The 23,627-nt window shown below is 49.4% G+C and overlaps 1 protein-coding gene across 1 annotated transcript in view; it reads right to left on the reverse strand.

Moving 5' to 3' along the window:
- The window catches only part of RIPOR3 (RIPOR family member 3), a 105,505-nt gene extending 84,178 nt beyond the window's left edge, over positions 1 to 21,327 (reverse strand). The window contains exon 1 of the mRNA XM_031004981.3: positions 20,685 to 21,327. Within this exon, the coding sequence (XP_030860841.1) occupies positions 20,685 to 20,687 (3 nt within the window). The 5' untranslated portion in view covers positions 20,688 to 21,327. The remainder of the gene's footprint in view (positions 1 to 20,684) is intronic.
- Positions 21,328 to 23,627: the final 2,300 nt, after the last annotated feature.

A 23,627-nucleotide genomic window follows, 5' to 3' on the forward strand; every position in this document is an offset into this window, starting at 1 on the left:
GAAACTCCGTCTCAAAAAAAAAAAAAAAAAAATGAAGAAGAGGGCGCTCTGAGCCAAGGTAGAGCCAAGTAAACCAGGCAGGCCAAGGCCCAGAGCATGAGTTTTACCAGCTGCTGGTTTCGGCCAAAATGCCAGAAAGTCAAGCAGCAATCTTGGGCATCGGACGTGGCTAGAAATCCCTCCCCTCCTGGGAAGTCCCGTCATCAACACCCAGACACCCCCACCCCCACCCACCCACCCAGTGCCAGCTTAGAGAAAAGCTGGGAGGAGCAGAAGGAAATTTGAGACCAAGCATTACCTAAAGGCCTAAAGTACTGGATCAGATTAAATTAAATCTAGTTCTTTTTCCTTGCTGCCCTATGAGGAGGCTTTGTGAGAAATATCAGATCCGTTGCAGGAAATAAAGAAAAGACATGTTCTCTGCAGACCCACATGGCAGGCGAGTAAATGTACAGCATGGATATCCGTCACCAGCAGTGCATTCCCCTAGGCAGGCACCACACCGTCCTGTGGAGCATTGTGTCTGGCACATAGTAGGCGCTCAGTAAACACCCATGAAGTGAGTCAATGTATGATTAAATTCCAACCCTGCGTGGCAGCAGACAGGTGGCTGGTCTCTGGGACTGGGGAAGAACAAGGCTCTGTATGTAGTTGGCTTCCTCCGGAAGGACAGGTTTTAAGTCAGATCCTACTGGGTTCAAACCTTGGCTTGGCCAAGGCAGCTTCTAGCATGGCCTCCAGTGATCCCACCTCCTGGCCTGAGTGTGGGTGGACACTTCTGCTATTTATTTATTTATTTGATTTATTTTGAGACAGAGTCTTGCCCTGACACCCAGGCTGGAGTGCAGTGGTGTGATCTCCGCTCGCTGCAACCTCCACCTCCCGGCTTCAAGTGATTCTCCTGCCTCAGTCTCCCGAGTAGCTGGAACCAAAGGCATGCACCACCATGCCTGGCTAATTTTTGTATTTTTAGTTGTTTAGGATTTGTTTTAGTAGTATTTTAGTTGTTTAGGGTTATGTTTAATTGTATTTTAGTTGTTTAGGGTTTCACCATGTTGGCCAGGCTGATCTCAAACTCCTGACCTCAAGTGATCCACCCACCTCAGCCTCCCACAGTGCTGGGATTACAGGCATGAGCCACCATGCCCAGCCATGGGTAGACACTTCTAATGAGCAGAATATGGCAAAAGGGACAGGATGTCACCTTCAAGATTATGTTATAAAAGACAGTGACTTCCACCTTTCTCTCTCCCTCTCTCTCACGTGAGCATGCGCGCGCACACACACACACATACACACACACATAACTTCTTGGCTTTCTTGCTTTGACACAGCAAGCTGCCATGCTGGAGATACCCACATAGAAAAGAACTGAAATCAGCCTGCAGCCACTAATAGATAGATAACTAATAGCAATAGATAACTAATACAGCCACTCATTAGCTCTGCCCTCAGACCAGTTCTTAACCTGTATGTGTGTACCCTCATCTGAAAATGGGCATAATAGCACATCCCCACCATACAGGCTAATTGTGAGGACCACGACAATGAATGGATGGGTGGATGGGTAGATGGGTAGATGGATGGAAGGATGGTTGGGTGGGTGAATAGATGAATGGGTGGGTGAAGGGATGGATGGATGGATGGATGGATGGATGGATGGATGAGTGGGTAGATGGGTGGATGAGTGAGTGGGTGGGTATGGGTAAATTGGTGGATGGATAGATGGATGGGTGGAAGGAAGAAAAGATGGATGGATGGATGGATGGATGGATGGATAGGTGGATGAGTAGATGGTTAGGTGGATGGGTGGATGGGTGCATGGATGGATGGATGGATGGATGGATGGATGGGTAGGTGGGTAGGTGGGTGGGTGGGTGATTGGATGGATGGAAGGATGGATGGATGGATAGATGGAACCACTGGCTGGAGCCGTGTGAATATCACAGAATCAGGAAGTGAAGCCCAATCAGTAAGTCCTGATGGGGCTGTGAATAACCCTCACTGAGCAGCTGTCACAAGGCCAAGCACCTGGCTGTCCCCCTAGGAAAGCCCCTCACCAAGGTGAAGCTCTACCTCCGTCCTCACTTTACCCCCAGCCAGTTCCTCCTGGGGCTGCAAAGGACCAGTGCTTAGAGCTACCTCTGGTCAGAAGCCAGCAGAGTCCTACAGTAAAAGGAGTTGGGGCCCCCTGCTGAGCTCAGTACTGAAGAGGAGGCATGGCCAGGCAGCCCAGCACCCTCTGCCCTCCACCCAGCAACCCCCAGGCCAGATTCTGCCATCCTTTTCTCATTGATTATGTTCCCCATGAGGCTGCTCTTGCCCAAAAGCTGGCCCAGCCTGACACCACAGAGACAAACAAACCAACAGCCACAGCATCTGATAGCCCCAGTAACTGACTCTTGTGGGAAGGCCGCGGCCAGCTGGCCTGAGTCCCACAGCCTGACCATGGCTCCGTCAGTGGCCAATCCTGGGGGCAACAAGGACACAGGGGAAGGGTCAGGCCCCAGCTCTCATGGTGTAACAGATGCCAGACTCCAAGTCAGGAAAATGGACTTTCCACCTGCATGCACGTCACAGTGCCCAGAACCTTAACAGACATGCATCAGACTTGACACCTTCCCCACCCACCACCCCAGGTTTGGCTGCCCATAGAGGCGCACACCTGTCCTCCCATCTCCTCCTGGGCTGGAGCCATGTGAGCAGAAGGGGATGTGAAGACAGATCCTTGATGTCCACAGGTGCGGGGACTGCTTGCCAACCCATGGCAACTCACCTGTAGCACATGGAGATTTGGGGGTAAACCCAGTGATGCTGAGTATGTGGGCTGCCCAAGCTGGGTGGCAACCAACCCCAGCATTGAATGTGCTGAGAGCTGGACCGGTGGATGTCCCCACTGCCCTGAGGCAGGTCCAGGAGAAGGCTCCTACCTGCTGTGCAGAGGGCAAGGTAAGTCTTGTCCTTGATCTACAGCCAGAAGACAGCAGGGCTGCTTCTGTCTGCGTCCCAGCCTCCACTCTTCTCTAGATACCATCACCACCATGACAACTGCAGTTGACACTTAGTGAAGACCCCTAGGTGCCACGCGCCCATGCAATACCCACAGACCCCTCTGAGGTAGGCCCTGTAATGGTCCCTATGTTAGGGAGGGGTGGTCCCAGGCCCAGCTGGTCAGTGAGGGAGGCACGATTTGAACCCAGGCAGCCTGGCTTTGGGGCATTGCTCTCTGCCACGTGGCCGGTTCCTACACCCTTGCCAGCTACCCCCTGCAAAGGTGGCCAGCCTGGCTTTGTCCTTCAGGATCCTCTGATCTCTCTCAGGGGCCTCCAACCTACCCACTGGCTCTCCCTGCTGACAAAGCAACTATTTCCTGGCCCCAAAGCCCCAGTCTCTGGAAATGACCTTCCTTCTCCAGCTCATGGCTGTCAGAGGCTCCTAACTGCACCCACCCCCGATCAGCCAAAGCCAATTACTCCACGTCCAAGACACAGGCGTGTTAAAATGTAAACGGCCATTCATCATCTGGCAGCATGACCGTTTGCCCCTATCAGGCCCCAGTCCGTCCTCACCAGGCCTCCATGCTCTCCTCAGCGTCAAAGAAACAGCCTTGTCCTGCCAGGGCCTTCGCCAGGCCCGGCCTGGGAAGTCAGGGCTCTCTGACCCAATGGAGCAAATCGTTGCGAGCATTTATTTAATAGCATTATCTTGATGATGAATAAATCACACCTTCATGAACCATTTTTCCATTTGTAGCCCCAAGTCAAGACTCCCAAAATGTTACCAGATGTCAGGCATGAAATATACACCCCTGGCAAGCTCTGCCATGCACAGGAGTCACGCTGCTTTCAATCCACGGGAGAGCCGGACACGAGCGTTCCAAGGCAGGAGCAGAACTCCATGTTGGCCATTATAAAGACAAGATTCCTTTTCCCCCGCTTTTTATAGCCTCTCTGGGTGAGATGTGTCTGGAAGGAGGTGTGGGCCAGGAAAGAGCATATGTCCGATGCCTGGGATTCCAGGACAGAAAGTACAGCCGACTCCAAGCTCTTGGGACGGGATTGGAGGGTCTCAAAACCTTGCCAGCTTTGGAGTCAGAGAGAAAAGAGTCCCAACCCCAGATTTATCATTTGCTAACAAATGTGACCTTGGGCAAATCAGCTCACCTCTCTGGCCCTCAACAGAGATAATCCTGGGACCTATTTCACAGAGTCATGGAGAGGATTAAATGGGAAGAGGAATAAAAGGAGTTTGGAGAAGTGCCCAGCACATAGTATGCACTGAGCAAATTCCGTAGTAAGAGGAGTATTAGTAATAGCTACTGTTGATTAGGTGGTGTTGTGAGTTGAACAGTGTTCCCCCAAAATTCATGTCTGCCCAGAGACACAGAATGTGACCATTTGTGGAAACAGGGTCTTTGCAAATGTAATTAGTTAAGATGAGGTCATACTAGATTAGGGTAGGCCCTAAGTCTAATGACTGGTGTCCTTATTAGAAGACAATAGGGGCTGGGCACAGTGGTTCACACTTGTAATCCCAGTGCTTTAGGAGGCTGAGACAGGAGGATGGCTTGAGCCCAGAAGTTCAAGACCAGCCCGGACAACATACTGAAACCCATCCAGTCTCTAAAAAAGAAACTAAAAGCCAGGTGCAGTGGCTTACACCTGTAATCCTAGAACTTTGGGAGGCTGAGACAGGAGGATCACTTGAGGCCAGGAGTTCAAGACCGGCCTGGGCAACATAGCAAGACCCCATCTCTATTAAAAAATAAATAAATAATAAATAAAATTAAACTAAAAAAATTTAAAAATTAGCCAGTCATGGTGGGAGGATTGCTTGGGCCCAGGAGTTTGAGGCTGCAGTGAGCTATGATCAGGCCACTGCACTCCAACTTGAGCAACAGAGTGAGATCCTGTCTGAAACAAGATGGGACACACAGGAAGTGGTGGTGCAAAGATGGTGCAGCTACAAGCTGAGGAACAACAAGGATCCCTGACCACCAGCAGAAGCTAAGAGGCAAGAAAGCATTCTTCCTTAGAGTCTTCAGAGGGAAAGTGGCCCTGCTGACACCCTGATTTCAAACTTCTAGCATCCAGAACTGTGAAAGAACGAGTTTCTGTTGTTTGAAGCCACCTAGTTGGAGGTGCTTCATTACAGCAGTCCTAGGAAGCTAATACAGGTGGTTACCATGCACTAGGTTCTCTGCATTATAAATGCATCATATGTGTGAATTCACCTAAATCCTCACAACAACCGTAAGAGGTTACTATACCATGTTACAGAGGGAGTGATCAAGACGCAGAGAAGTTAAGGGACTCATAGCTGGATCTAGATTTGAATTTGGTCTATCTGGTCTGAAGCCCACTTTTAAGGACCAACTGTGGATGCCAAGTGCTAGAGCCACTTCCTTGCTCAGTCCTCACCGACCACACTGTGCTATCTTTATTCACATTTTGCAGTTGAGGAAACAGGTTCAGGCAGGTCTGTCCAAGGCCACCCTATTTAGGGGCTGACAAAGCCAGGTTCATCTGACTCCAATGCCAACGCCCATGCTGTTGACCAGACCATCCCTGCCAACTTCCCAATATGAATGCTTTGAGTGGCTCTCGGCCCCCGGGCTGTGGAACACCAGCACACCAGTGTCTGGAGGGCAGCAGCTGTCCAGCAAATGTCTGCTCATTCATTTGTTCACGCATTCAGGGCAAGTCCAACGGCAGACGGGGCAGGAGATCCAGGGCCAGCATCGATGGTGCAGGGAGCCCACTGGCCCCTTAAATATCCTCAGACAATCCCAGAAATCATTCCTGGGTCTACCCTATATGGGTTTTCTAGAATAGCTACTGCTGAACTGTAGGGTAGTGAGGGAGAGACACAAATACAGGCAAAACCACACAACAGCGAAGATTCCATCAGGGCAGGAATGTTTTTCCACCAGGAAACAAGAACCAGTTCATCTGAGTTCCTTCGCCTTTTGTCCCAAGACACAAAAATGTCAAAAATGTGCAAGGGCTCTGGCCACAGATGGACACTGTGTCTCACCCCGACGGGCTGCTTCCTGCATGGGGCTGAAGGTCAGGGTGAAGGTTGCTGCCCTGAGAGTCAGGGGAAGTTGGTCTGCCTCCTGCTGTGTCATGTACTTGCCATGGTGTGTGGGATGAGGCCCATCATCTCCCAGAATTAAGCTGTAGCTGACTATAAAACCACAGGTGAGGGCTGGGTGTGGGGGCTCATGCCTGTAATCCCAGAATTTTGGGATGCTAAGGCAGGAGGTTCACTGGAGCCCAGGAGTTCAAGACCATCCTGGGCAACATAGCGAGACCCCGTCTCTACTAAAAATACAAAAATTAGCCAGGCATGGTGGTGCATGCCTGTGGTCCCAGCTACTCTGGAGGCTGAGGTAGGAGGATCACTTGAGCCCAGGAGGTCAAGGCTGCAGTGAGCCGTGATCATGCCACTGTACTCCAGCCGGGGCCACAGAGCAATACTCTGTCTCAAAACAAAATAAAAAAACCCACAGGTGAGGTCACATCCGGCTTTTCCCCTTTATTCTCCCTAAGGGCTCCACAACATCAGAAATGGGTTCCTCTATCAGTGCCTCCTCCAGATTCTACTTTTTTTTTTTTTTTTTAGTGGAGGTCTTGCTTATACCCAGGCTGGTTTCAAACTCAGGCTGGTTTCAAACTCCTGGGCTCAAGCAATCCTCCTGCCTCATTCTCCCAAAGTGCTAGGATTACAGGTGTGAGCCACCCACACCCAGCCCAGATACTGGGCCCTGTCCGTCAATCCATTTGCAGTCACCAAGCACCAGCTGCGTGCACCGCATTGTGGCAATGTCTGGAAGGATGCTCACAACTATCAACACAGATAACTAATAATATCAACAATACCACAGTGTAAATGCAAAGCAATATGTGCCTGGTCTCATTTAATTCTCACATCAAACCCTTGGGATACATATCATTAGCACCCTCATTTGCTAGAGAAAACTCAGTTCTGAGGGTGGATGATTTGCCGAGGCCCTGGAAATTCGGACTAACTCCCTTCATAGGTGGCTGCAAGTGCCTGTGGCCCAGACATTCCCATAGATAGGTAATTTTCTCACACCAGCTTATATTTCTTGTGCCAGACACAGGGTCCAAACCCATTTGCATTACATCTCTGAGACTTCACAAGACCTTTCTGTGAATTTGTTACCGTTATTATTATTATTTTCTTGTTTTACTTTTTTTTTTTTTTTTTAGACTGAGTTCTGCTCTTGTTGCCCAGGCCTGGGTGCAGTGGCACAATCTCGGCTCAATGCAACCTCTGCCTCCCTGGTTCAAGTGATTCTCCTGCCTCAGCCTCTCAAGTAGCTGGGATGACAGACACACACCACCACACCTGGCTAATTTTTGTATTCTTAGTAAAAATGGGTTTTCACCATGTTGGTTAGGCTGGTCTCAAACGCCTGACCTCAGGTGATGCACCCGTCCCGACCTCCCAAAGTGCTGGGATTATAGGCATGAGCCACCGTGCCTGGCCTTATTATTCGTCTTCTTAGTCTGCTTTCAGATGAGGACACGGAGCCACAGGAGTTACAAGGGTGGAGGTGCTGGGAAGTCAGGACCAAAATCAGCCTCCTGACTCCCCATCTCATTTTCTCAATCATCATGGGTTTTGCCCCCCAAGAAGAGAACCAGCCACCATGGGTGCTAAACCGGTGGCCGATATAGCAAAGTGTGTTGGAGCAGAGATCCCAGCGGGCTTCCTAGAGGAAGATCACAAAAAATGGGCAGAGCCCACATGGCACAGTACAGGTTTCCTCTCTCCAGTCCACATAAGGGCATTCGCCAGGAACCTGGGGGCTGGGTGGCCTTGGCCCAACCCTCTGAAACTCACCCTGTGGCTCCTCACTCACCAGATGGACACAGCAGGAATCTGTCCCACCTGGCTCAGGGAGGGCCTACCCCCACCTCCCACCCCACCCCACGGGCCTGTTTGCATGCCAGGCCAGAGCTGGCCACATGCCCACATATCTCTCCTCGTTCTGCAGGCTCCGGGAAGGAAAGTCCAAGGCCAAGGTTATCATGGGGTTCACATACCTTAAGGGGTGGGTGGAGGGGTTGGCACACAAGCCACAGGTTATTCAATGCAGTGCTATTCGTGATCACAAAAGATCGGAACTGATCTCACGTCCATCATCAGGGGACTGGACTAAGATATTTTGGCACAACCACATACGACTCAAGTGTCAAGGGAGGAAGAGTGGGGGAGTCTTGAATAAATAACAAAAGCTGGCGTTGACACAGGACTTTGCACATGGTGGAGGCTCCTTGCAAGTGCTTTGCATGTTATTAACTCATTCAATCCTTATATCACCCCAGGAGGAGGAACCATTATTATCTCTTTAAAATGACCCCTGTAATCCCAGCACTTTGGGAGGCCCAGGTGGGAGGATCACTTGAGTTCAGGAGTTCAAGACCAGCCTGGGCAACAAAGTGAGACTTCATCTCTACAAAAAATTCAAAAAATTAGCCAAGCCTGGTGGTCCACACCTGTAGTACTAGCTATTCAGGAAGCCAAGGTGGGAGGATTGCTTGAGCCCAGGAATTAGAGGCTGCAGTGAGCCAGGATTGTACCACTACACTCCAGCCTGGGTGACAAAGCAAGATCCTGTCTCAAAAGAAAAAAAAAAAAAATATATATATATATATATATACACACACACACACAGAGAGAGAGATATACACATATAATATTTTAAAATATATATACCTCAAAAAATATTATATATATATAATATTTAAAAATATATAAAATGAGGGTGCCACTTGGTTGAGTTTATGGTTAAAAAAAAGAATAAAATTAAAAAAAAAAAAAAAACAGAGGCACCAAGAAGTGAAGTTTCTTACCCCAGGTTCATGGCCAACAAACAGTGGACTGGGCCGGGCACGGTGGCTCACACCTGTAATCCCAGCAATTTGGGAGGCTGAGGTGGGAGGATCGCTTGAGTTCAGGAGTTTGAGACCAGCCTGGGCAACATGGCAAAACCCCATCTCCACTGGTGCAGTGGCTCACGCCTGTAATCCCAGCACTTTGGGAGGCTGAGGTGGGCAGACCACAAGGTCAGGAGATCGAGACCATTCTGGCAAACATGGTGAAATCCCGTCTCTACTAAAAATACAAAAAAAAAAAAAAATTAGCCGGGCGTGGTGGCGCTCACCTGTAGTCCTAGCTACTCAGGAGGCTGAGGCAGGAGAATCACTTGAACCTGGGAGGCAGAGGTTGCAGTGAGCTGAGATCGTGCCACTGCACTCGGGCCTGGGCAATAGAGTGAGACTCTGTCTCAAAAAAAAAAAAAAAAAAAAACCGTCTCTACTAAAAAACTGCAAAAATTAGCCAGGCGTGGCGGCATACACCTGTAGTCCCAGCTACCCAGGAGGCTGAAGTGGGAGGATCACCCGAGCTCAGGAGGTCGAGGCTGCAGCGAGCCGAGATCACACCACTGCACTCCAGCCTGGCAACCAGAGTGAGACCCTGTCTCAAAACAAACAGACAAACAAACAGTAGACCTGGAATTTGGTGCAAGCAGCGGGGCCAGATCCATGCTTGGTCCTCTCCTCCCAACATCTCTGTTTTGTCCTGGGTCCCTCTGCCAGGAGCTCCCTGGAACCCGGGAAGGAAGAGAGGCATGCAGACAAGCGTCAGCACCCCCACCCTCCGCTGGCCTTGGGGAGCAGGTGTCATTAGACGAGGCTCAACTGAAGCCTGCATCTGAAACAGATTCTCATAACTCAGGCGCTGTGGTAGCCAACTTCTCTCTACAGTCAATTACGGCCAGCGGGGCCCACTGATTATTTTTATAGCCTTTCCTGGAGTCATGACAAGGAAAACTAAATGATCCACCGGACCCCTTTCATCACTAACAGCCGGGTTTCACGGTTGGGGGTGGAGGAAGGAAGGAAAAATCACTTTTTTCCCCACTTTGAGTTAATCAACAGAACTCAAGTCTGGGCAGCCAATATGTTGGTGTTGAGAAAAGCTGTTCTCAAGCAGAACTAATTGGCAACAGAAATGGAATTTTCTTTCCCACCTCCCTAAAAAATATAAACATGCTTTATCCCAGAGAATTACCCTTCAGAATAGGTATTGCAGACGTGTCGTGTGCAGCCGCCTGTGCCAGGCTGGTAATCTCACGCCGACCTGGCCAAAGGCTGCCTGTGCTGGTTACAGCTCAACCAGAGCAGGCTCTTTTGCAATACAATGGTCATGAAGGTCAGTGGCCCAAACCAGCCCAGCCAGACCAGAGTGGACACTTGCTTTCCTGATGCCCAGCACCTATCTCCTGCTCCTACGAACAGCCTTTGGCTTTTGTTGGGTCACGGGATGGGAGGGCACCCTGATTTGCAGGTACAAGTGTGAGTGGTATTGATACCCCCTCAACTCCAGAGATGAGCTCTGACAGGCGTAAGCCAAAGAACATATTCCAGGGAAATTTCAAGAAGGGGCATATAACCTAACAAGAAACAATAGCTGGCACAGTGGCTCACACCTTAATCCCAGGACTTTGGGGGGCTAAGGCGGGTGAATGTATTTCAGCTCAGGAGTTTGAGACCAGCCTGATCAACAAAGTGAGACCCCAGTCTCTGCAAAAAATAAAAACTGGCTGGGCGTGGTGGTGCATGCCTGTAGTCCCAGCTACTTGGGAGGCTGAGATGGGAGGATCTGCTTGAGCCCAGGAGGTGGAGGCTGCAGTGAGCCAAGATTGCACCACTGCACTCCAGCCTGGGCGACAAAGCCAAACCCTGTCTCAAAAAAAAAAAAAAAAAAAAAGAAAAGAAAAGAAACAATAAGGCACGAGAAAAAAAAAACATATAATGAGGCTTCTGGAAAAGATAGCTCTTTTTATTTTAGAGAAATTGAGGTTCAAAGATGTGATGTAACTGCTCAGAGGTATACAGTGAAGTGGTAGGGGATCCAGGGTTTGAACCCAAGTCTGTAGGACTGAGGAGTTTGCAACCCTTCACTGCAGGCGCTACTGAAAGGCAGCATAAACCTTGAACGAAGCCAGAAGAGCTGGATTCAAACCCAGTTCTGCCATTTACTCCCTGTGTAATTTCAGCCAAGTCACTTAACCTCTCTGTTCCTCAGTTTCCATATCTGTAAAGTGGGGCTTCTAAGGGCACCTCCATTTGCAGGATCTGAGAGGTAAATAATTAACAGCAATATCTGTAAAGTGCATGCAACAGTGCCCGTCACGGACCAAGGATTCACCCCTTCCCCACCACACCGTTCCCCACATTCGGTGAGAACCAGACCAAATAAAAGGAGGTGGAGGGGAGGAAGGAAAAGTTGATGTTATCAGATCTGTAATCCCTACCCCATGTGTTCCTTTCTGTAGCACAGCTGCCAGGCTTGCCTCTCCTGCAGGAGAAGCTGTGCCACGAAGATGTGGGACGTCACAAACACGCAGCCCATTCAAGGCTTTTGGACATTCCAGCCCCGTCCTTGATGTCAGTCAAGATCTAGGGCAAATTCCACCCATTCAGGTGGCAAAAAGTAAGATGTTTGACAAATGCCATGTGTAGAGGGTGGCTTGTGAATTGGTACAACCATTAGAAGATAATTCAGCATACGATTTCATATTCCAGCAATTCTACTTCCAGGTACAAACTTGAGACACACTCCTGTATGTGTTTAATGGGACAGTACAAGAACCGTGTATGTAGCAAACAAAACTGACAAATGGAAACAACCCACATGGTCATAGACAGGAAAAATAAATGCTGGTATGCCATGGAATAGTACACAGCAGAGAAAAGTGAATGAACAACAAGTGATATGCAATTATATCAACGAATTTTAGCAATAAAATGATTTATAAAAATGTAAGTGCAGGGGCTGGGCACCATGGCTCACACCCATAATCCCAGCCCTTTGGGATGCTAAGGCAGGCTGATTGCTTGAGGCCAGGAGTTTGAGGCCAGCCTGGGCAATATGCAACATGGCAAAGCCCCGTCTCTACAAAAACGTAGCCAAGTGTGGTGGTGCACGCCTATAGTCCCAGCTACCAGGGAGGCTGAGGTGGGAGGATCACCTGAGCCCAAGAAGTCAAGGCTACAGTGAGCTGAGATTGCACCACTGCACTCCAGCCTGGGTGACAGAGTGAGACCCTGTCTCAAAATATATGTGTGTGTGTGTGTGTGTGTGTGTGTGTCTGCATGTATGTGCCAGAAGACAAGATATACCTTTACGTAAAGTTCAAACAGCAGTAAAAGTAAATGATATATTATTTTGGCATACATGTAAGTGAAAAACTTTTTTTTTTTTTGAGACGGAGTTTCGCACTCATCGCCCAGGCTGGAGTGCAGTGGCGCAATCTTGGCTCACCGCAACCTCTGCCTGCCATGTTCAAGTAATTCTCCTGCCTCAGCCTCCCTAGTAGCTGGGTTTACAGGCATGCACCACCACACCTAGCTAATTTTGTATTTTTAGTAGAGACGGGGTTTCTCCATGTTGGTCAGGCTGGTCTCGAACTCCTGACCTCAGGTGATCTGCCCGCCTTGGCCTCCCAAAGTACTGGGATTACAGGCATGAGCCACCGTGCCTGGTGATAAAACTATTTTTTTAAGCAAGGGAAATTGAGAAGATGAAAATGTTCTGGAAATGGATGGCACTGATAATTGCCCAACATTGTGAATGTGCGTAATGCCGCTGAATTGTGCCCTTAAAATGGCTAAAGTGATAAATTCTATGTTTTTTACCACAATTTTTAGAAAGGCAAGGGAAAGCTAAACACAGAATTCAAGATAGCAGCTACTACCACAGTGAGAGAGGGAGGGAGGCAAGATGGGAAAAGAGTTCAGAAGTTGATATAAAATGGTTGTCTGAGTTCCAGCATGCAGGTGGGGCCATGGGTTCACAGGCGTTTATCATTTTATAAATAGCTATAAAGAGATTGTTAGATGGAAGGGTAGGTGGAGCTGTTCAGGTGCCCTTTCAGTATGTCATTATGGAATTATGAATCATTCAATCCTACTTACTTTTTCTTTTTTTTTTTTCTTTGAGACGGAGTCTCACTCCATTGGCCAGGTTGGAGTGCAGTGGTGAGATCTCAGCTTGCTGCAACCTCCAGCTCCTGGGTTCAAGTGTTTCTTGTGCCTCAGCCTCCCGAGTAGCTGGGATTACAGGTTCGTGTCACCACACCTGACTTATTTTTGTATTTTTAGTAGAGACGGGCTGTCTCTACTCCTGTTGATCAGACTGGTATCAAACTCCTGACCTCAGGTGATCCACCCACCTCGGCCTCCCAAAGTACTGGGATTACAGGTGTGAGCCACCACACCTGGTCAATTCTACTTACTTGAGGTCCATTTTTAAAATTCTAGAGGAGGCCAGGTGCAGTGTCTCACACCTCTAATCTCAGAACTTTGGAAGGCCAAGGCAGGTGGATCACCTGAAGTCAGTAGTTCAAGACCAACGTGGCCAACATAGCAAAACCCTGTCTCTACTAAAAATACAAAAATTAGTTAAGTGTGGTAGTGTGCACCTATAATCCCAGCTACTTGGGAGGCTAAGGCAGGAGAATCACCTGAACCCGGGAGGCAGAGGTTGCAGTGAGCCGAGATTGCACCATTGTACTCCATCCTGGGCGACAGTGTGAGGCTCCATCTCAAAAAAAAAAATAAATCCCTACCTTCAGGAAACTCACATTCCAGCAGGGGACACTTAAGAAAATAAGAATATATATGTATGTTAGATGATGAGACGTGTGTGGTAAGGAGAAAAATAAACCAGAAAAGGGATGAAGAAGACCAGGGAGTGAAGGAAGGCTGTAATTTTAAATGGAGAGTCAGGATGGCCTCACTGCAAAGGTGATGTTTGTGTAAAGACCTGGGCGATATGAACAAGTGGGCCACTTGGATATCTGAAGAATGAGCACCCAGGTATAGAGAAAAGCGATTGCAAAGGTCCTGGGGCAGGACTGTGCCCGACCTCAAGAACAGCAAGGGTGGGGAGTGGGAAGGAGGAGAGATAAGGTTAGAGAGGCCTGGGCCCTGCAGGCCTTGTGGGCCGTGGTGAGGACTTTGCCTGGGCTCTGGGCAAGGTGGGACCAGGGCTGGAGATAGGAGGTGTCCTGAACAGAGAAGGAACTGGATCTAATTTCATTTTAACAGGACCCTGCTGGCTGCACACGGAGAGTAGACCAGGAAGGAGGCAAGAGGAGAAGCAGAGACACCGGTGGGGAGGCAACTGCAATAGCCCAGAGAGAGACACCATGGCCGCTGGGACCAGGGTGGAGGGAGCGGAGGTGACAGAGCTGTCAGCTTCTGGGTGCAGGTTGACAGGGGAGCCAACGGAATTTCTTTTTTGTTCCTCTTTGTTTTTGAGACAGCATCTCATTCTGTCACTCAGGCTGGATTGCAGTGGCACAAACATGGCTCATTGCAGCTTCAACTTCCTGGGCTCAAGTGAGCCTCCTACCTCAGTTTCCCGAGTACCTGGGACCACAGGTGCATGCAACCACACCCAGCTAATTTTTAAAAATATGTTTGTAGAGACAAAGGTCTTGCTATGTTGACCAGGCTGGTCTTGAACTCCTGGTCTCAAGCGATCCTCCTGCCTTGGCCTCCCAAAGTGCTGAGATTGTAGGTGTGAGCCACCATGTCCAGTGTAGAATTTCTTTTTTGCTGGAAAGTGGGGGAGGCTGGGCTCTATTTGAGTGGTTAAGGGTCAAGAAAGTTTGAGACCTGGTTATAAAGTAGAGACATGGCCATCCAAACTGAGCCCTTCTTGAGAGCTGATGATGGGATAGAATTTTTTTTTTTTTTTTTTGAGATGGAGTCTTGCTCTATCACCCAGTGCAGTGGTGCGATCTCGGCTCACTGCAACCTCTGCCTCCCAAGTTCAAGTGATTCTCCTGCCTCAGCCTCCCGAGTAGCTGAGATTACAGGAGCCCGCCACTGCGCCTGGCTAATTTTTGTATTTTTAGTAGAGACGGGGTTTCACCATCTTGGCCAGGCTTGTCTTGAACTCCTGACCTCGTGATCCACGTGCCTCGGCCTCCCAAAGTGCTGGGATTACAGGCATGAGCCACTGCGCCTGGCCTGATGGGATAGAATTTTTTTAAAAAATAGGCTGGGCACGGTGGCCCACACCTGTAATCCCAGCACTTTGGGAGGCCAAGGTGGGCGGATCACCTGAGGTCAGGAGTTTGAGACCAGCCTGGCCAACATGGTGAAACCCCCGTCTCTACTAAAAATACAAAAATCAGGCATGGTGCCATGTGCCTGTAATCCTAGCTACTCGGGAGGCTGAGGCAGGAGAATTTCTTGAACCTGGGAGGCAGAGGTTGAAGTGAGCAGAGATCATGCCGCTGCACTCTAGCCTGGGTGACAGAACGAGACTCTGTCTCAAAAAAAAAAAAAACCCTCCTCTTCTAGGACTTCTGTGATGTGGGCATTAAAATGAATGTTTTAGGTCTTCATGGGCTCACATGGAAAAATGTCCAGGACACCTGTTGGTTGAAAGAAGGAAGATGCAGAATAAAATGTATAGAATGATCCCATTTTTGAAAATTAAAATTACATGACAAAGAAAAAAATAGGAATGAAGTGAATGAATGGCCTGAAAGCATAGACGCCTGGCTCTTTTTTTTTTTTTTTTTTTTTTTTTTTTAAGAAGGAGTCTCGCTGTGTTTCCCCAGGCTGGAGTGCAGTGGCGCGATCTCGGCTCACTGCAAGCTCCGCCTCCCGGGTTCACGCCATTCTCCTGCCTCAACCTCCCGAGTGGCTGGGACTACAGGCGCCCGCCACCATGCCCGGCTAATTTTTTGTATTTTTAGTAGAGACGGCGTTTCACTATGTTAGCCAGGATGGTCTCGATCTCCTGACCTTGTGATCCACCCGCCTCGGCCTCCCAGAGTGCTGGGATTACAGGTGTGAACCACTGCACCCGGCCAAGACGCCGGGCTCTTAACAGGGGTGGCCCAGGGTGAGTATAGGAGCTACTGAGGTTTAAACTCAGGCGCGCCCTTCCTACCTCGCAAAACAATAAAACACGCATGCTTGGGGCCGGGCACGGTGGTTCATGCCTGTAATTCCAGCACTTTTGGAGGCCTACGCGGGTAGATCACCTGAGGTCAGGAGTTTGAGACCAGCCTGACCAATATGGTGAAACCCCATCTCTACTAAAAATACAACAATTAGCCAGGTGTGGTGGCGGGCACCTGTAGTCCCAGCTACTCAGGAGCTCCTGAGACAGGAGAATCACTTGAACCCAGGAGGCGGAGGTTGCAGTGAGCTGAGATCGCACCACTGCACTCCAGCCTGGGCGACAGAGCTAGACTCTGTTAAAAAAAAGAAAAAAAAGAAAGAAAAAAAGTGCACGTTTTTTAGTTCTCTTTTAAACTGCTGTGGGCATGGTTCTCCTCTTGTATTGCAGTTGTGTTTCTCTTAGCTAATGTCCCACCTGGGCCTTGTCCTTGGCCTGGACTATAAGAGAGCGGAACTTGGGAATGAGAAATATTTTCCTCTCGTGCTTGCTGGCTTAGGCCCTTAGAACTGGAAAGGGCCCACCTGGCTCCTAGAGTTTCTAAAAATAGCAAGCTGTCTGAACTTTTCCTATAGGTTTGGCTTAGCCGTTCCTCTGACTTGTTCCAAGATGCCATTTCTGTTAGGGCATCATTCGCTGTGCATGAAAACAAAGAACGGCAGGAGAGAGACTAGAAACTGAAGAGGACTAATCGGGAGCCGCTGCGGACAGAATCCAGAAATGCCCTGCAAATGCAGACACAGTGGACGCAATGGAGAGTGCATCCCAGGGCCTTTGTCACTGGTGGAGCTGGGGCCCACATGCCACTAGTGTAGACAGGATCTCTACTCCTCCCGATCTCTCCGCATCCACTCCAGTGCTTCGGGCAAGAGAGAGGAGTTTGGCTGCTGGTTTAAGTGAGATGGGGAAATTGAAAGATTTGCATCCAAGGCCCGTGCCTGGGGTCTGAATTCCTTTGGAAGAGGACTGAGGACTGTTCAGGAGACAATTTTTGACAATCCAGACACAACCATAGATGCTGTGGAACCAGTGGTATGCTGGCAAAGGTTTAGCAACCAGCTCTCCAAGGGAAAGTGAGTGTGTGGTGCACAGGTGTGCATGGGCGAGTACATATATTTGCATATCCACACACACATATACTTCGGTTTATTATAAATTGTATTGATGTAGGCTGGGCGCAGTGGCTCGTGCCTGTAATCCCAACACTTTGGGAGGCTGAGGTGGGTGGATCACCTGAGGTTAGGAGTTCAAGACCAGCCTGGCCAGCATGGTGAAACCCCGTCTCTGCCAAAAATATAAAAAACTAGCCAGGCATGGTAGCAGGCGCCTGTAATCCTAGCTATTTGGGAAGCTGAGACAGGAGAATTGCTTGAACCTGGGAGGCGGAAGTTGCAGTGAGCCATGATTGCGCCACTGTCCTCCAGCCTAGGCGACAGAGTATGACTCCATCTCAAAAAAAAAAAAAATTGTTTTGATGTAAAGGATGTGCAGCACACAATTTACAAATAAAAATAAAACTTACAATACCCTTTCTTTTATAAATGTAATATAATCATTTCACTCACAGGTAGCAGTTTTGTTGATTTTTGCCCCCAGCAAAATCTGTAATCAACCTATGGTTACAATTGATGAAGGAGTGTAATTCTTCAGAAATACCAGTTAATATTTTCCTTTCTAAAAAATTTCTAATTATTTGTTTATGTATTTTTATTTTTTTGAGACAGGGTCTTGCTCTGTGGCCCAGGCTGGAGTGCAATGGTGAGATCACAGCTCATGGCAGCCTCAACCTCTTGGGCTCAAGCAATCCTCCCACCTCAGCCTCCTGAGTAGCTAGAACTACAGGCACACACCACCACACTCGGCTAGTTTTTTCTCAAATTATTTGTAGAAATGGGGTCTTGTTATGTTGCCCAGGCTGGTCTCAAACTCTTGGGCTCAAATGATCCTCCTGTCTCAGCCTCCCAAAATGCTGGGATTACATGTGTGAGTCACCACACTCAGCCTTGACTACCTTTGTTTTTCATAGAATTTATTTAATTGTAAGTTCATATAATTTAATTTTTAACAATGGTGTGTTTAGCAACCCGTTCACCTAATTCCTGAAAATCTGACAATCAGCTTTCACAGGCTGGTACAAGCTGGCTCCAGCACACCTCTGTTTGGGGACAACATGGCAAAGAATATCACCGAACTGAGGAGGAAGCCATTCTCTTCACATCTGCCCAGAACCCAGGGTATCTCAAGCACTAAACAGTGGGAAGCTTTGGGAGTTTACAGAGACGGCACCATGGACACTGCTGTGCTGGGCAGGGAAGTGTCTCCAAATGGCCTCAGAGGAAAGAGGAAGCAGGAAGGATGAATAAAACAAGAGACTGGTTCACAAAGGCACTCGAAATACCCCTTTGGAGCTCCCCAGGGTGAACTGGGGGACCCTGGGGGGAGCACTGAGGTTCTGATGGGGAAAACCTCAGCAACCAGTGGGCTTCTGGGCCAAATCACTTAGCACAAACGCTGAGCCACAAAATCATGATACGCTTTCAACAACCCATTAGGCACGTCAGAAGCTGCAGGGCCATAGGGTTGTTACAACCGACACCCATGCAGGTGGTACCACAGGCCATCAGTCCTTTTCCCCAAGTCCACCTTCATTCCCGCCTCCTCCAGTGCCATCCTGGACTTCTCTAGGGAAGTGGTGGGGAGATTTACTCCTCTCCAAACTTCTTTTTTTTTTTTGAGACGAAGCCTCGTTCTGTTGCCCAGGCTGGAGTGCAGTGGCACAATCTCAGCTCACTGCACCTCTCCCTCCCCAGTTCAAGTGATTCTCCTGCCTCAGCCTCCCGAGTAGCTGGGACTATAGGCACGCACCACCACGGCCAGCTAATTTTTGTATTTTTAGTAGAGATGAGGTTTCACCATGTTGGCAAGGCTAGTCTCAAACATCTGACTTCAGGTGATCCACCTGCCTTGGCCTCTCAAAGTGCTGAGATTACAGGCGTGAGCCACTGCGCCCAGCCTCACTCCAAACTTCATCTTACTCTCAGACATCTTACTCTCAGACGCTTAAGTTCTCAGTTCGGAACTTAAGCGCTCTTCAACCAGACTCATGGAATCTCAGGGTTGCAGAGAGATTTTAGAGGTTTCCTAAAATAGTCCCTTTGTTTTAAAGATGAGGAAGCTGAGAGAAGGGAAGTGACTTGCTCAAGGTCACAAAGAAAATCCAGGGTGGAACTGGGTAGGGTGACCAATTGTCCCAGTTTACCTGGGACTGGGGGGGGGCTTCTGGACAAGTTGCTCCCAGAGCTGAGACCACAACTCAGGGCTGACTTGTCCCCAAGGTGGGTGGTGGGGGATTCACAGCCAGTCCCTGAAAGGAAAGGAGGCCTGGATCAGTACAGAGCTGCTTTGGGATGGAATTTTCCAAGGGAAGAAAAAAGAAAAGGCCACATCTAGGTGCTGGGACCTTTCACTCTGGCCCGATGCCTGTAACCCCAGGGATTCCCCACCTGCTGTGTGTTTCCTGGCCCTTGAGTGTAACCTGCACCCTCCCTTTCCGTGCCAGGGAGACACGAGCTGACTTTATCTGTCTCTTATCTCTTGGCTGCTGCCAGCCACAGCTGCAGGGATATATATGCAAATAGCTTACGATAATATTAATATGTGATTCCCCCCAGGGGAGGCATGTGGAAAGTGCTGTATGTGTTTCACAATTCTGTTTCATCCAAAAACACTGCACGGGCCCAGAGTGATTTGAAACAGATTTTCTGCAAAGGCAAAATAAAATTGGAACAAAACCTAGTTGAGGCATATGCCAGTTTCCCTGCCCCCAGCTCTCTCCACCTCTGACATATTAACTCTCTTCTCTCATGCCCCCAGGAGCCTCCTACAACAAGGCAGCAAATCTAGGAAATTGCACTGGGCACTCTCCATTGCACTGGAGCCCCTGCCCCATCCCAGGGCAGCCAGCCTCCACCCTGGGCTGACACATCGTTTAGAGAGTAAAAGACTGCTTGTCAGTGTCAGCCTGTCACTCCTTCTGTCCCACCTCTGCCTCCTTCCCGCAGGTAATGCCCCATCCATACCTCCTTCTCCTTCACCCCTGCTGCTTGGGATAATTGCAGAACCATGGAGCACAGAATACAGAATACTGGGGGTGTACAGGAGAGTTTAGCCAAAGCAAGTTGGAAAAACCTAGGTCTTTTTTCGTTTCTGCCACTGACCGGCTGTGTGACCTCAGCAAGTCACTTCACTTCTCCCAGCTGCTGTTTCCTCAGGGTACAATGAGGACACCAATAATACTTACCCTGCAGGGGGCTTACCCGAGTCAACGCTTCAAAAATGCCTACACAGTGCCTGGCGTATAGCAGATGCACAAGGAATAGCTGTCATCATGAGAATCTCTTAAAGATCACCTAGTTCAACCACTGTTTTAGAAACGGACAAATAGAGGCCTGCAGAGGGCAAATAACTTGCCTAAGGCCACACAGCACGATACCGCCATCCCATCTCAGCCTCAACCCAGGTTCCCTCCTCCGGCCTTGGGAGCTCCAGGTGGCCTGTGAGGAACGGCTGCCTCCTCCTGTCACCCCCAGCTCCAGAAGTCTGTCCACACAAGGCGGTGTCACGGCACACATGGGGAGCAGTCACTTCACACTCACCATCGAGCAGGTCTGGACACTCGAGTGCAGTCCCGCCGCCCTCCTTGCAGCTGCTTCACTTTCTCTGTTGCCGCCAGCAAGCGTCTGCTCCCATCTGGCCCGGGACTCCCGGACTCGAGCTAGGGCTCTGCAAATTCCATCCACACTGGCCACCAGCCGCTGGTCCCGCTCTCTGGGAAGATCGCCTTGAGGACCTGCTGAGCCCCGAGTCTTCCTTCTGGTGAAGGAAGGCCGGTGCCCTGCCGGGCTCTGATAATGCAGCCAGGACTCTTATCTGGCATGTGTCAGGGTGCAGGCGGCCATGGAGCTGGGGTTCCAGGAAGCCCTCCTGGGGCCCCCCAGCCGGCCCCGCTCCCCCCGGATGCCGCCTGCTGCTCTGGACGCGGCCGATTGCTTGTCAGTGTCACTCCCAGCTCTGCCGGGGGGAATTCCATGCTGGCCCCCAGCAGGCGGGGCCCCCACCCCTTCACGTCCCACCCCCCACTCCCATTTTGGCAAGGGGACTGGGAAAAGGCAGCTAATTTCAAGTCCGCACAGCGTTTGTGGTCGTGTCCTGAATCCTCCACGATTAATCACAGAGCATCTGATTTCTGCTTTGCCTCAGAGAGGGGCGGAGGGGACGCCTGGAAGTTTCTGTTTACTCCATTCTGCACCAGGCTGCGTGCTAATCACAAACAGACTGGGACGCAGCCTACCCCTCCTAAACTGCTCTTGGCCACCCCCTCCCTCCTCCAGCCCTCTCCTTCCTCTTCTTACGTTGTCACTTTCCTCCAGCCCCTTCCTCACTCTTTCTCCTTTCCCTCCTTTCTTTCCCCTTTCCCATCTGTCCCCCTCTTTAGTCCAGATCTGATCCATTGCACACCCCTTCCTTCTGTCCTGGGTTTCCCCCAAGCCCCTTTCCCCCTTTGCGCCTCCCACTTCTCCTAGATTGAGAGTCAGCTTGGTTCTTTCCTTTACATCCATTAGTGAGGGTCAGGCTCTTTTGTTAGGTTTTTTTTTCTTTTTTATAACTTAATTATTTCAGGGTTCGGGGTGGGCGCTCGCCCCATGCCCAGTCACACTGGTGTGTGTGCGACTCCTACAAAGTTAACAGTTTCTCCAGGTCAAGGGGTGGGATCCAGGCTTGGTGATGTGCACAATTTCTTTTGTCCGCTTGACACACCTCTGCGTCCTGATTCTGCTCAGAGACGGACCCAAGAACAAAGCAGCCATTTACCGCCTCCGGAGGGGAGGCCAGCCCTGTGGCACATCCAGGGCCTTGGAACACCTAGAGACGGATTTCTCTCCCTCGCCTTGGCTCCTTTCCACTCTGCAGCTAGTGTGGAAAAGAAACTAGAAATAAACAGCACCAAAGAACAGGAACGGACACCCCTCCCCATTAAAGCACACACACAGACTCTGAAGGGTGATTTGGCAAAGACCTCTGAAAACCAGAGATGAGGGTCTCCTACTAGCCAGTACATGGCTTATGCCTGTGCACAAGGAGACAGGCACAGAGATGCTTGCTGAGAGCTGCTTATCATAGGAAATGATGGGAAATAACTGAAATGCTCATCCAATAATGACTGCTTGAACAAGATGTGAAAGATATGGTACATCAGGCAGCGGTTTTTGGTTTTTTGTTTCCTGACAATGGGTCTTGTCTGTCTTCCAGGCTGAAGTACAGTGGTGTGATCTCAGCTCACTGCAACCTCCATCTGCTGGGCTCAAGCAATCCTCCTGCCTCAGCCTCCCAAGCAGCTGGGACCAGAGATGTGACCCACCATGCCTGGCTAATTTTTTTAAAACATTTTTTGTAGAGTCAGGGTCTTGCCATGTTTCCCAGGCTGGGATGAGGCAGCAAGGTATTTTTTTTTCTTATTTTTTTATTTTAAAAAATAAAGATGGTGTCTCACTATGTTGACCAGGCTGGACTCAAACTCCTGGCCTCATGTGATCCTCTCATCTTGGCCTCCTAAAGTGCTAGGATTACAGACATGAGCCACTGTGTCAGCTTAGCCAGCAGTTTTAAAAGAGCTATGTCTGTATTGAAGAGCAGAGGTGGATCTCCAAGACATATTACTGAGTGAAAAGGGGGTCAGCATGATACATTTGGTAGAATGCTGATTGTGTAACATTCCCCCTTTACACACATAAAATGAAACACTGTGGAAACACTTAGACAGCAAGACAGGCTGGAAGGATGTAAACCAAACTGAGTTGCTACCTCTGGGAAAAGAGTTTGGGAGTGACGCTTTTACCTGTAATCCTTTCATTTCTAAAAGTGAAAATAGATTGGTCTGTTACTTTTGTCCCAGCCATCTTCCTTCTTTTTAAAAAATGTGTTTTATTTTTTATTTAAACGGAGTGTCGCTCTGTTTCCCAGGCTGGAGTGCAGTGGCACGATCTTGGCTCACTGCAACCTCCCCCTCCGAGGTTCAAGCAATTCTCCTGCCTCAGCTTCCCAAGTAGCTGGGATTACAGGTGCCTGCCACCACGCCTGGCTAATTTTTGTATTTTTAGTAGAGACTGCTTTTCACCATGTTGGCCAGGCTGGTCTCTAATCCCTGACCTAAAGTGATCCGCCTGTTTTGGCCTCCCAAAGTGCTGGGATTACAGGCATAAGCCACCGCATCCGACCCATCTATCTTCTTTGGGGACATTGCGCCCCTATGTGGAGAAAATTTCATCCCAACCATTTGCTTCCTTGGACTAAAATAATTCTACCATAGGTCAGGTCAGAAATAAACAGCATTCTGCAGGAAGCAGTGCTCATGCTCCTGTAATCTCAGCACTTTGGGAGCCTGAGGTGAGAGGGCTGCTTGAGGGCAGGAGTTTGAAACCAGCCTGGGCAACGTAGTGAGACCCTGTCTCTATTTTTTAAATTAATAAAATAAAATAATAATAATTAAAAGAAAGAAAGAAACAGGCTGAGCACGGTGGCTCACACCTGTAATCCTAGCA

The sequence above is a fragment of the Gorilla gorilla genome, chromosome 21 (assembly GCF_029281585.2).
Source record: "Gorilla gorilla gorilla isolate KB3781 chromosome 21, NHGRI_mGorGor1-v2.1_pri, whole genome shotgun sequence".
Taxonomy (NCBI): Eukaryota; Metazoa; Chordata; class Mammalia; order Primates; family Hominidae; genus Gorilla; species Gorilla gorilla.